The sequence below is a fragment of the Apodemus sylvaticus genome, chromosome 23 (genome assembly GCF_947179515.1).
Source record: "Apodemus sylvaticus chromosome 23, mApoSyl1.1, whole genome shotgun sequence".
NCBI lineage: Eukaryota > Metazoa > Chordata > Mammalia > Rodentia > Muridae > Apodemus > Apodemus sylvaticus.
This window is the reverse complement of record NC_067494.1, coordinates 16,580,928-16,594,070: the sequence shown is the minus strand read 5'-3', so window position 1 is coordinate 16,594,070 and position 13,143 is coordinate 16,580,928. Positions and strand designations below refer to the sequence as shown.

Genomic DNA, 13,143 nt, shown 5'->3' with positions numbered 1-13,143 from the left:
ATTATTTTCTTGCTCTGAAAAAAATGTTTTCACATTTTCATATTGGTCAGTATAGTTCTGTAAAAGGAGTCTCAGAAGACTGTGGCCGCGGTCTGCAGGACGCCTGTGACAGCTGTTTATGAGCCAGGTCACCTGGCCACCTGCTGCCTCTACAAACTGCTTCTGCAGTAATATTTAAACAATCAGGTTTGTTTAAATTCCCTCCACTCAGTCTACTTGGAGGGCGAAGAGGTACTAATGGTCAAGTATTACATTGTAAAACATATTTTATTTTTGCCAATCTTATATATTGAAGTTTAAAATTCAAAAAAGGTCTGTGTGATAATTATGCCTTGCCAGTCCATTTCTTTGTATAATGAAATGCTTTTTTTTTTAAGGATGCAGAAAAATATTGATTTACTAAGAAGGAGGAACACGCTGGAAAATGCCATCTCAGGGTTTCAGATTAAGGAGCATTTATTTCTATTGTCGACAATGATTAGAAAAGCTACCAAGTCTGTTGTCTTTAGCTGGCTTTAATACATCTTTTAAAAATGATGGTCAAGAACTCTTTAGAAAACCGGAGGAAGGGGCTCCTTTGGCGCCTGAAATTCCATTCGTTGTAGAAAATGTTTGTTTTGGTTCTTCAGAGGAAATGCTCATATAACTTCTACAATGAGGAGACAGAAAAGAGAACAGATTAATATGACCCATCTAAAATTGAATACTATGGCAATAGCTTATATTTATAAAAAAGAAAACCCCACCATGCCTTTCTATATAGCATCATATATAAGAACAGGCAGCCGTGCTAGAAGTATGGCTCAGCCAGTGGTAAAGCACTTGCCTAGTGTATATGAGGCTCTGGGTTACTCAGTACCACAACAACACAACCAAACACAGACATCAAACCAGGAGACTGTGTTGGGCTCATAACCTTATCTGAGGGCAGCACTAAGAAAAATACAGACCCTTTCCATCAGCACAGGGGACACCCCTGACTTAGCAACGCCTTGCTTAGGTCATTTAAACCCATAACCTCTGAGAAAACCACTGTCGTTGGTCCTGTGTCCTCAGTGTTCAACACTTAGGGCTCTAAACTTCAAAGGAGGATGAAGGAATGCTTATAAATGAATGGCTACCCCAAGGAACAGTGCAGCGCTTGAGATCGGAGCCTAGACTACTTCTTGGAGAAAGATGGTGCAAAGGAAAATGATGATTTAAAACACAGGGAAGCAGAGTGCCAGGTGGGAGCTGTTCGTCCCGGCACATACGGGGTAGGACAAATCAGGAAGCAGCACGCGCCTGCAGTGTTTCCAGAAGCAGAACATTAAGCAGGCTGCTTTGAAGGCTTAGCAATCACAAAGCCAGGTGGTATGACCTAGAAGACATTCCACTAAAGCCGGAAACACCCCAGAGGAGAAAAGGAGACTGGTTCCTCAGAGGCTTCTTCCTATTCAAAGTTGCTATGGCTTCACAGACAGTTTAACCATAGTCCTCTACTGACTCCACTTCAGTATCTGGAACTTGGCCAGTTCTCTTCCTAGGAACAGTATGAGGAAATGGTGATAAACTTGATCTTCTGGGAAGGTAGGCAGACCAAACCCAGGCTTGCTGAGGGTGTGAGTGAGCTAGCCTATCCCACTTGCCCTGACTGCTGGGACTGAGTTACTGTAATGACCACCGAGCAGTAAAACGTGATGTGCCTCTTTATTTTGGCTAGCTATTGTTCTTTTTGTGTGAAGACATCAGGTCAACTTGACTAGAGGACTGTGTGAGAGGGGCACAAGCAGGCTCAGCCACCATGAACGTGGACTAGAAGAACCCAGGCTCAGTGGGAGCCTGGCTTGGAGTTTGGTTCTTACTACTCCTATCCTATCTATCCTATCTGCGTCGTTTTGTGTTTTAAAAAGATGGAAAACATGTGGAACAAGGTTACCAAACCCAAATGAGAAAAATGGCAAGAGAGCCCAAGGCAGTTTGGAAATATTGATGACCCACGGAAGAGGGACAAAGCCCAGAGAAGTCTAGTCCAACATGGAGCTTGTCTGGTGCTTGGCACAAGTGCTGTTTGACAAGGCTGGTCTTTGACCTGGTCTTTGGGTACTTGAGACTGAGAGGGAGGCAGGAAGGGCCTAGGCGTTACCCAGGGCATCTCAAAATTCGGCTTGCATGATCACCCACAATCGTTTCTACAGTGGCTTCCTTGTTCCCTCAAAGAACAAAACAACCAATGTAAAACCAGACACACTGAAACTAATAGAAAAGGAACTGCAGAAGACGCTTGAGGACATAGGCACAAGGGAAAAGTTCCTGAACAGATCACCAATAACTTATGCTCTAAGATCAAGAATTGACAAATGGGACCTCATAAAATTACAAAGTTTCTGTAAGGGAAAGGACATTGTTAAAAGGACAAAATGGCCACCATCAAATTGGGAAAGGATATTCACCAACCCCACATCTGAGAGAGGGCTAATATACAATATATACAAAGAACTCAAGAAGTTAGACCCCAGGGAACGAAATAACCCTATTAAAAATGGGATACAGATCTAAACAAAGAATTTTCATCTGAAGAAATTCGGATGGCCGAGAGGCACCTTAAGAAGTGCTCAACATCATTAGTCATTAGTGAAATGCATATCAAAACAACCCTGAGATTTCACCTTACACCAGTCAGAATGGCTAAGGTCAAAACCTCAGGAGACAGCAGGTGTTAGTGAGGATGTGGAGAAAGAGGAACACTCCTCCACTGCTGGTGGGGCTGCAAGATGGTACAACCACTGTGGAAATCAGTCTGGAGGTTCCTCAGAAAACTGAACCTGAGACTTCCAGAGGACCCTGCTATATCTCTCCTGGGAATATACCCAAAGGATTCCCCGGCATGCAATAAAGACACATGCCCCATTATGTTCATAGCAGCCTTATTTATAATATCCAGAAGCTGGAAAGAACCCAGATGCCCCTCAAAGGAGGAATGGATACAGAAAATGTGTTATACTTACACAATGGAATACTACTCAGCAATTATAAATAATGGATTCACAAAATTTTTACGCAAATGGTTTCATCTGGAAAATATCATCCTAAGCGAGGGAACCCAATCACAAAAGAATACACATGGAATGGAATCTCTCTTAAGTGGATATTAATTAGCCCAGGGGCCCTGAATAACCAAGGCACAAATTGCATAACAAATGACTCCCATGAAGAAGTATGGAGAGGGTCCTGATCCTGGAAAGGATTGATCTAGCATTGGAAGGGAATATAAGGACAGAGAAGAAGGAGGGAGGTGATTGGAGAAGGGATGGAGAAAAGGTTTATGGGACATATGGGGAGGGGGGATCTGGGAAAGGGGAAATCATTTGGAATGTAAACAAAGAATATAGAAAATAAAAATATTAAAAAAAAGAAGAAAAAAAAGAAAAAAAATAGGGTACAGACCTAAACAAAGAATTTTTGCCTGAAAAATTCGGATGGCCGAGAAGCACTGTAAGAAATGCTCAGTATCATTAGTCATTAGGGAAATGCAGATCATAACAACCCTGAGATTTAACCTCACACCTGTCAGAATGGCTAAGGTTAAAACTCAGGAGACAGCCAGGTGTTGGCGAGGATGTGGAGAAAGAGGAACACTCCTTCACTTTTGGTGGGAATGTAAGATGGTACAACCACTCTGGAAATCAGTCTGGCAATTCCTAAGAAAACTGGGCATGACACTTTCGGAGGACCTTGCTATACCTCTTCTGGGCATATACCCAGAGGAGTCCGTAGCATACAATAAGGACACATGCTCCACTATATTCGTAGCAGCCTCATTTATAATAGCCAGAAGATGGAAATAACCCAGATATCCCTCAATGGAGGAATGGATACAGAAAATGTGGTATATATACATAATAGAGTACTATTCAGCAATTAAAAACAATGAATTCATGAATTTTTTAAGCAAATGGATGGTACTGGAAAATATTATCCTAAGCGAGGTAACGCAATCACAAAAGAATACGCATGGAATGCAATCACTGATAAGTGGATATTAACTGCCCTGAATATCTGAATACTGAAGATACAATTAGCATATCAAATGATTCCCATGAAGAAGGAAGAAGAGGGCCCTAATCATGGAAAGGCTTGATCTAGCATTGTAGGGGAGTACCAGGACAGAGTAAAGGGATGGGGAAAGACAGAATGGATGGAGAGAAGAGGACTTATGGAACATGTGGAGGGACTGGGAAAGGGGAAGCCTTTTAGAATGGAACAAAGAATATGGAAAATAAATTTAAAAAAAAGTGTGTTTGGCATGTTCCCATGCTTGTGCCTCAAACCCTCTGCCCCAGTGGCTCAGGGATTGGCAGGATTAATCTGGTAGAAATGGCCATCTTGCCAAAAGCAATCTACAGATTCAATGCAATTCCCATTAAAATGTAAACACAATTCTTCATAGAGTTAGAAAGAGCAATTTGAGAATTCATCTGATATATATATATACATACAGGGGAAGGAAAACTATATGCAGAAATAGAAGAAATTCTGGCAGAATCACCATCCCTGACCTCAAGTTGTACTACATAACAGTTGTGATAAAAAAAAATTATTTTTTATTGGTACAGTGACAGGCTGGTAGATCAATGGAATAGAACTGAAGATTCAGAAATTAATCCACACATGAATGGTCACTTGATCTTTGAAAAACGAGCTAAAACTGTCCAGTGGAAAAAAGACAGAATTTTCAACAAATGGTGCTAGTTGAAATAGAGTTTAGCATGTAAAAGAATGCAAGCCAATCCATTCTTATGTCCTTGTACAAAGCTAAAGTCCAACAAGGTCAAGGACTTCCATACAAAACCAAATGCACTGAAATTAATAGAAAAGAATGTGCCTCAAGCACAGGGGAACAAGGGAAAATTTCCTGAACAGAATACCAATAGCTTTTGCTCTAAGGTCAAGAATTGACAAATGGGACCTCATAAAACTGCAAAGATTCTGTAAGACAAACCATAATGAAAATAGATCAAAATGGCAACCAACAGATTGGGAAAAGGTATTTATCAACCCAATATCCAATAGAGGGCAAATGTCTAGTATATGAAAAAAACTCAAGAAGTTAGACTCCAGCAAAACAAATAACACTACTAAAAATGGCATAAAGAGCTGACCAAGAATTCTCAACTGAGGAATATCAAATGGCTGAGAAGCACCTAAGGAAATGAACACCAATGGCATACAGTCTAAGATCAAGAATTGACAAATGGGACTTGATAAAACTGCAAAGCTTCTATAAGGCAAAGGACACTGTCAATAGGACAAATGGCAACCAATAGACTGGGAAAAGAGCTTAAACTATTCCTTCATCCCATAGAGGACTAATACCCAAAATATGCAAGGTACTCAAGGAGTTAGACTCCAGAGAACCAAATAACCCTATTACAAAACTGGGTAGAGAGCCAAACAAAGAATTCTCAACTGAGGAATATTGAATGGCTGAGAAGCACCTAAAGAAATGTTCAACATCATTACTCATCAGGAAAATCCAAATCATAACAACCTTGAGATTCCACTTCATACCAGTCAGAAAGGCTAAGATCAAAAACTCAAGTGACAAGAGTGCTGCCAAGGATGTGGAGGTAGGGTTGCAAGCTGGTACAACCAGTCTAGAAATCAGCTTGGCAGTTCTTCAGAAAATCAAACATAGTACTACCTGAGGACCCAGCTATACCACTCCTTGATTATACCAAAGATGCTCCACATTGTTATAAGGAAACATGCTCCACTGTGTTCAGCCTGATTTATAATAGCTAGAAGTTGGAAAGAACCCAGATGTCTCTCAACAGAGAAATGGACACAGAAAATGTGGTACATTTACACAAAGGAATACTACTCAGCTATTAAAAATAATGAATTCATGAAATTCTTAGGCAAATGGATAGAAATAGAAAATTTCATCCTGAGTGAGGTAACCCAATCACAAAAAACAACAAAACAAAACAAAACAAAACAAAAAAAAAAAAACCAAAAAACATGGTATGCATGCAGTGATAAGTGGATGTTAGCCCAGAAGCTTGAAATACCCAGGATACAATTTACAGACAAAATGAAGCTCAAGAAGAAGAAAGACCAAAGTATGGATACTTAGGTCCTTCTTAGAAGGTGGAACAAAATATCCATGGGAGAAGATAGACAAAGTGTGGAGCAGACTGAAGGAAAGACCATCCACAGACTGCCCCACCTGGGGTTCCATTCCATATATAGTCACCAGTATCACATATACAGACACTATTGTACATGCCAACAAATTCTTGCTGACAGAAGCCTGATTTAGCTGTCTCCTGAGAGGCTCTGCCAGTACCTGACAAATACAAAGCTGGGTGCTCTTAGCAAATCACTGGACAGAGCAAAAGGACCCCAATATAGGAGCTAGAAAAAGGACCCAAGGATCTGATGGAGCTTGAAGCCCCATAGAAGGAGCAACAATATGAACCCACCAGTACACCCAGAACTCCCAGGGACTAACCTACCAAGCAAAGATTACACATTGAGGGACGCATGGCTCTAGCTGTATAGGTAGCCAAGGATGGCCTTGTTGAACATCGAAGGGAGGAGAGGCCCTTAGTCCTGAGAAGGCTCAATGCCCCATATAGAGGAATACCAGGACAGGGAAGTATGAGTGGGTGGGTTGGTGAGCAGGGGGAGGAGGGTGGGATAGGGTGTTTAGGAGGGGAAGCTAGGAAAGGGGATAACATTTGAATTGTAAATAAAGAAAATATAAAATACCCAATAAAATCAAACAAATGATTAACATCCTTAGTTAACAGGGAAATGCAAATCAAAACAACCCTGAGATTCTACCTCAAACCAGTCAGAATGGCTAAGATCAAAAACTCAGGGGGATAGCAGGTGCTGGGGAGTATGTGGAAAAAAAGGAAAATGCTTTCATTACTGGTGGGATTGCAAGCTAGAACATCCAGTCCAGAAAAGTTTGGAAGTGCCTCAGAAAATTGGACATAGTACTACTAGATGACCCAGCTATTCCATTGCTGGGCATAATCCCAGAAGATGCTCCACCATGTATTAAAACACATGCTCCACTATGTTCATAGCAGCCTTATTTACAATAGCCAAAAGCTGGAAAGAACCCATCTGGGTTCCTGCAACAGAGAAATGGATACTGAAATTTTGGTACATATACACATTTGAGTACTACTCAAATATTAAAAACAAAGAATTGATGAAATACTTAGGCAAATGGATGAAGCTAGAAAATATCCTGGGTGAGGTAACAAAATACCCATGGGAGGAGATATGGAGACAAAGTGTGAAGCATACACTGAAAGAAAGACCATCCAGAGACTGCCCCACCTGTGGACACATCACATATATATTAACCAAAGTCAGATACTGTTGCCGATGCCAACAAGCTCTTGCTGATAGGAGCCTGGTATAGCTGTCTCCTGAGAGGCTCTGTCAGTGCCTGACAAATACAGAGGTGGATGCTGTCAGCCTACCATTAGACTAAGCACAGGATCTCCAATGGAGAAACTAGAGAAAGGATCCAAGGAGTAGAAGGAGTTTGCAGCTCCATAGGAGGAACAACAAATTCAACCAACAAGTACCCCTGAGCTCCCAGGAACTAAACCACAAACCAAAGAGTACACATGGAGGGATCCATGGCTCCAGCCCCATATGCACCGTTGGATGGCCTTGTTGGACATCAATGGGAGGAGAGGCACTTGGTCCTGTGAAAACTCAATGCTCTAGTGTAGGAGAATGCAAGGACAGGGAAGTGGGATTGAGTGGGTTGGTAAGCAGGGAGAAGGAGGGATAGGACAGGGGTTTCCTAAGGACAATCAGGAAAAGGGATAACATTTGAAATGTAAATAAAGAAAATATCTTTAAAAAAGGAAAGAAAAATGCTGTTTAATTCTAAAATTAATACTTGGAATGGAAATGTATGATGGTGCAACTACCTGATATAACTTTCAGTCATCTTAGAAAAAGAAAAAATATTTTTTATTCTGCTTTAGCATGTGGATCAATCTTGCTTCATGTTGCTTTCTTCATATCACATATAAAACATGGGTGCATGCCATATCCATTTAGCTTTTCCATATGCAAAAAATCCTACTGTCTCTCCCCTCCACCCTCCTATGACTCCATCTTCCGTTACTCTATAAACTGCCTGTCTCTCTCCTAGTCATGAACTCAAAATATCAGTTTTGGTTTTGTATTCACATACACTGTCACAGGTTTGGATGTCCTCAGTGAATATCTTCAGTGAGAAAGTTTTCTTGATACTCTTTTTGGCTGCATTAATGGATCTGCTCAAATGCAATAAAAACACACAATATAGCAAAATAAAATTACCAGTAGCTTATTTCATTCTAATCACTTTAATAGTTTATAAGTACCATCATAGTATTAAATACAAGATAATCAGTTTATCAATATGCAGTATTGGATTAGGGAATATTTAAAAAAGGTTTTAGAACCAAAGGTGTGGCCAGTTAATAACACACTGATCTAGGAAACACAGCCAGACCTCGGCAGATTTTCTTTGCACTGTTGCTGCGAACTAAACAACATATGAAAAAAATTACAATCCAAAAATTTAGGGCACACCTGTTCCAGACCTTGAGGCTTTTGACTTGGACCTTGATGTAGAGATATTGCCGCATAGTGACCATGAAAACCTTAGGGCCAGGCAAGGTAGAACACACCCACCATTAATTTCTACAATATAAGGGATGTGGATCTGAGTTCAGGTCAGCCTGCAACAAAGCAAGCTCCCCATCTAGGCATGGTGGTACACACCTTTAATCTGAGCCAGTATCTAAACAATCTAAAGTAGTATCCAGTGACCATCTAATCAATAACAGGGTTGAAGACAGTCTGCCAAATATATTTTTAAGAAAGAAATTAAACACAAACTACAATTCCCATATCAGTACAGAATTAAAGTATAATCAGAATTAAAATACCTTCTCAGAAAACAGTACCACTGATCTTTCTGTTCTTTTAAACTGCAATATTACAAGAAAAAAAGGTTAGAGCCTTGATAATAGTAAGGCTTTTAAGATTATTGCTCATTAAAATTACTATAAGCCAAGTGCCATCATGAGGGTGCAGGTGTAGATGGAATTCTCCACATGACCGCCCTTCTGAATGACATGATTCACTGGAACACTTGTGTGACAGGAAGATGACTTCAGTGTAGAAGATAGTTGGGAATGTCAAGACTTGACTATGTTCTAAGAGCTGTGTGACTATGGCAGGGACAACAATTGCTCCTAGATTTAGTTTCATTGTATAAAGGGATAGATAAGACAGTGTTCTCTTAGCATGACATCATGTCACATAGAGAGGGATCATTATTCACACTGAACTGCAGGTAAGTTATATGACCATTGTTTAGAATACACTTGATGCAGGGAGAACACCTTTTTAGAAAAAAAATATTGGATGGATAGATAGATAGATAGATAGATAGATAGATAGGTAGATAGATATTTTAAATCTAATTGGTCCAAAGCTTCAATTAGTTTCACTGTGTCCCTGTTTAGTTTCTGCTTTCCTGATGGGTCCATTGAGGAAAGTGCAGTGTTGAAGTCACCCACAATTATTATTTTGGATGCAATGTGTGCTTTGAGCTTTAGTGAAGTTTCTATTATGAATGAGGGTGCCTTTGCATTTGGAGCATTGATGTTCAGGATTGAGAGTTGTTCTTGGTGTGTTTTTTCTTTGACCAGCAAGAAGTGTCCCTCAGTGTCTCTTTTGATGACTTTAGGTTGAAAGTCAAATTTATCTGATATTAGACTGGCTATTCCACCTTGTTTCCTGAGACCAGTTGCTTGTAAAATTGTCTTCCAGCCTTTTACTCTAAGGTAGTGTTTGTCTTTGACACTTAGGTGTGTTTCCTGTATGCAGCAAAATGTAGGATCCTCTTTACATATCCAGTACATTAGTCTATGTCTTTTTATTGGGGAATTGAGTCCATTGATGTTAAGAGATATTAAGGAATAGTGATTATTACTTCCTGTCATTTTTGATGTTATCTTTTATATTTTATCGGTTATCTTCTTTTGGGCTTGATGAAAGAAGGTTACTATCTTGCATTTGCCAGGGTGAAGTTTCCCTCCTTGTGTTGGTGTTTTCCACATATTATTCTTTGTAGGGCTGGATTTGTGGTAAGATATTGGGAGAAATTGTTTTTGTCATGGAATATGTTAGTTTCTCCATCTATGGTGATTGAGAGTTTTGCTGGGTATAGTAGTTTTGGCTGACATTTGTGTTCTCCTAGAATCTGCATGAGCTCTGCACAGGATCTTCTAGTCTCTGGTGAGAAGTCTTGTGTCATTCTGATAGGTCTTCCTTTATATGTTACATGCCCTTTTTCTCTTACTGCCTTTAATAGTCTTTCTTTGTTTAGTACATTTGGGGTTTTGATTATGATGTGATGGGAGGTATTTCTGTTCAGGTCCAGTCTGTTTTAAGTTCTGTAGTCTTCTTGTATATTCATGGGCATCTCTCTCTTTAGGTTAGGGAAGATTTTTCCATAATTTTATTGAAGATATTTGCTGGCCCTTTAAGTTTGAAATCTTCACTCTCATCTATGCCTATAATTCTTAGGTTTGGTCTTCGCATTGTGTCCTGGATTTCCTGGATGTTTTGGGTTACAAATGTTTTGGATTTTCCATTTTCTTTAACTGCTGAGTCCATGGTTTCTATGGTATCTTCAGCATCTGAGATTCTTTCTTCTATCTCTTGTATTCTGTTGTTGATATTTGTATCTATGGCCCCTGATTTCTTCCCAGGTTTTCTATCTCCAAAGTTGTCTCCCTTTGAGGTTTCTCAGTTGTTTCTAATTCTGATTTTAGATCCTGGATCATTTTGCTTAGCTACTTCACTGGCTTGTTTGTGTTTTCCTGTAATTCTTTTAAGACATTTTTGTGTTTCCTCTTTCATGGCCTCAGCCTGTTGACCAAAGTTCTCCTGTATTTCTTTAAGTGATTTTTGTGTTTCCTTCTTATTGACTTCTTAATTATCCTGAATTTCTTTCAATGACTTTTGTGGTTCCCTTGTAAGGGCTTCTAACTTTTGATCCATTTTCTCCTGAATTTCTTTAAGAGATTTATTTATGTCCTTCATGTGATCCTGTGTCAGCATCCTGACCAGTAATTTTAAATCCATATCTTGTTTATCTGGAGTGTTGGTGTATCCAGGACATGCTGCTAATGGAGAATTGGGTTTAGATGCTGTCATATTGCCTTGATTTCTGTTAGTAACGTTTCTGTGTTTGCCTTTTGCCGTCTAGTTCTCACTGGTGTTAGTTGGTCTTGTTGTCAATGCTGGACTCACCAGTGCAAGCTTCCTCTTCACAGCTGGTCTCTGGGTGCCCAGCAGACCTCCTGCACTGCCTGGAGACTGGTGCAGTGGCACAGGCTGTTCCTCATCCGGAAGTGGAGGCCTGAAGGCTCTTGCCAGAGGCCTCAGGGCTGGATACTCTGCTCTTCAGGGCCTGACGCACCTGAGCACTCTGCTTGCTCCCAGCCAGCCTAAGCGAGGTAATGCAATCACAAAAGAATACACATGGAAAGCAATCATTGATAAGTGGATATTAATTAGCCCTGAAGCTCTGAATACTGAAGATACAATTAGCATATCAAATGATTCCTATGAAGAAGGAAGAAGAGTGCCCTAATTCTGGAAAGGCTTGTTCCAGCATTGCAGGGGAGTACCAGTACAGAGAAAAGTGAGGGAGAAAGATATGAGAGTGGATGGAGAGAAGAGGACTTATGGGACATATGGGGAGGGGGGAACTGGGAAAGAGGAAACTTTTGGACTTTAAACAAAGAATATAGAAAACAAAAATATATATTAAAAAAAAGAAAAAAAGAAAAAAATATTGTGTGTTCCCTTGAGTGAATTGGCATATAAGACATTAGGTCCTGGAAACTACTGCTTCATCTGTGTGAGTCATCACATCAATTCTCCTGGCACAAATTAATAATAAGCTCAACACTCTTCCACTGCAGCATGTAATTCTCTAATTTAAGATAAATTAAATATGAATTCACCATAACATTTTTAACTGCCAATTTTATATTGAATGACTTAAACCTCATTGATATTTGACACATTCAGAGTATTACTACAATCAACATCATCTTGTTGATCAATGTCTTTCTGATACAAACAGCAACCCTCACCCAATGCAGTATGCCTCTTCCCCATGCTCACAAACCTATGTCAGGTAGAGTTTTTCTATCTGTAAGCTAATGTGTACATTGTTTCATCTTTCTGAAAATAATTATCCATGCTGCAAAGAATGTTTATTCACATAATTTCTTCTCCACTTTGTCGTGATTCTAACAAGCATAGCTCAAGCTGACTTCCTATGGACCTATGGACTGAGTCTTGCCCAAAGACTGGCACATTCATCTTCCTACAATTAACTGCTCACCGACTCTACTCTCAGTCTATAACAATCTTTATCAGAAGGATGGATTATGTCTGCTCTTCGACCTACACAAACACAAACACACACACTCACACCTGTGTGAATGTGTGTATATACAAACATACATATATGCATATGTATATATACATACCAATGTATATACATATATATCTGCATATACATATATACACATAATATGTGCATATATATAATTATGCATGTGCACATATGTGTATATGTGTATATGTATGTATGTATATATACATATGTGCATATATATAAATACTAATGAATATGAACTTATGTATGTGTGTGTATATATATATATATGTATATACACACACACATATATATATCACATAACATATCATAAAAAGTGACACAAGTGGGAACCTCATAGGTACTTGGTGATATGTAAGGGTTCATCATTCCTACACTTTGATCAGGAATCTGCATGTGAACTCTGAAGGTCCTATTACCTACCTGGTTCTTCATCTATCAATAAAGATCCTATTGGCCAATGAGCTGGTTGGAATAGTTAGAATTTCCAGTTTCACTACAGGAAAGCTAGCAGATTCAGGGGAGGAGCAGAAGATTCACCAGCTATAGAAAGAAAAACAGTCACCAGCCATGTGAGATCTAAGGAGTATTGGATATTGGCTACTCCTCCAACTGGCCTGAGGTTGCAGGCAGAAGATTAGAAA

General features: G+C 39.6%; 1 protein-coding gene across 1 annotated transcript in view; it reads right to left on the bottom strand.

The window, feature by feature from the left end:
* Positions 1 to 591: 591 nt before the first annotated feature.
* LOC127673525 (ensconsin-like) overlaps positions 592 to 13,143 on the bottom strand; it is a 467,459-nt gene continuing 454,907 nt past the window's right edge. Inside the window, 1 exon segment of the mRNA XM_052169197.1 lies at positions 592 to 649. Coding sequence (XP_052025157.1) covers positions 639 to 649 — 11 coding nt within the window. The 3' untranslated portion in view covers positions 592 to 638.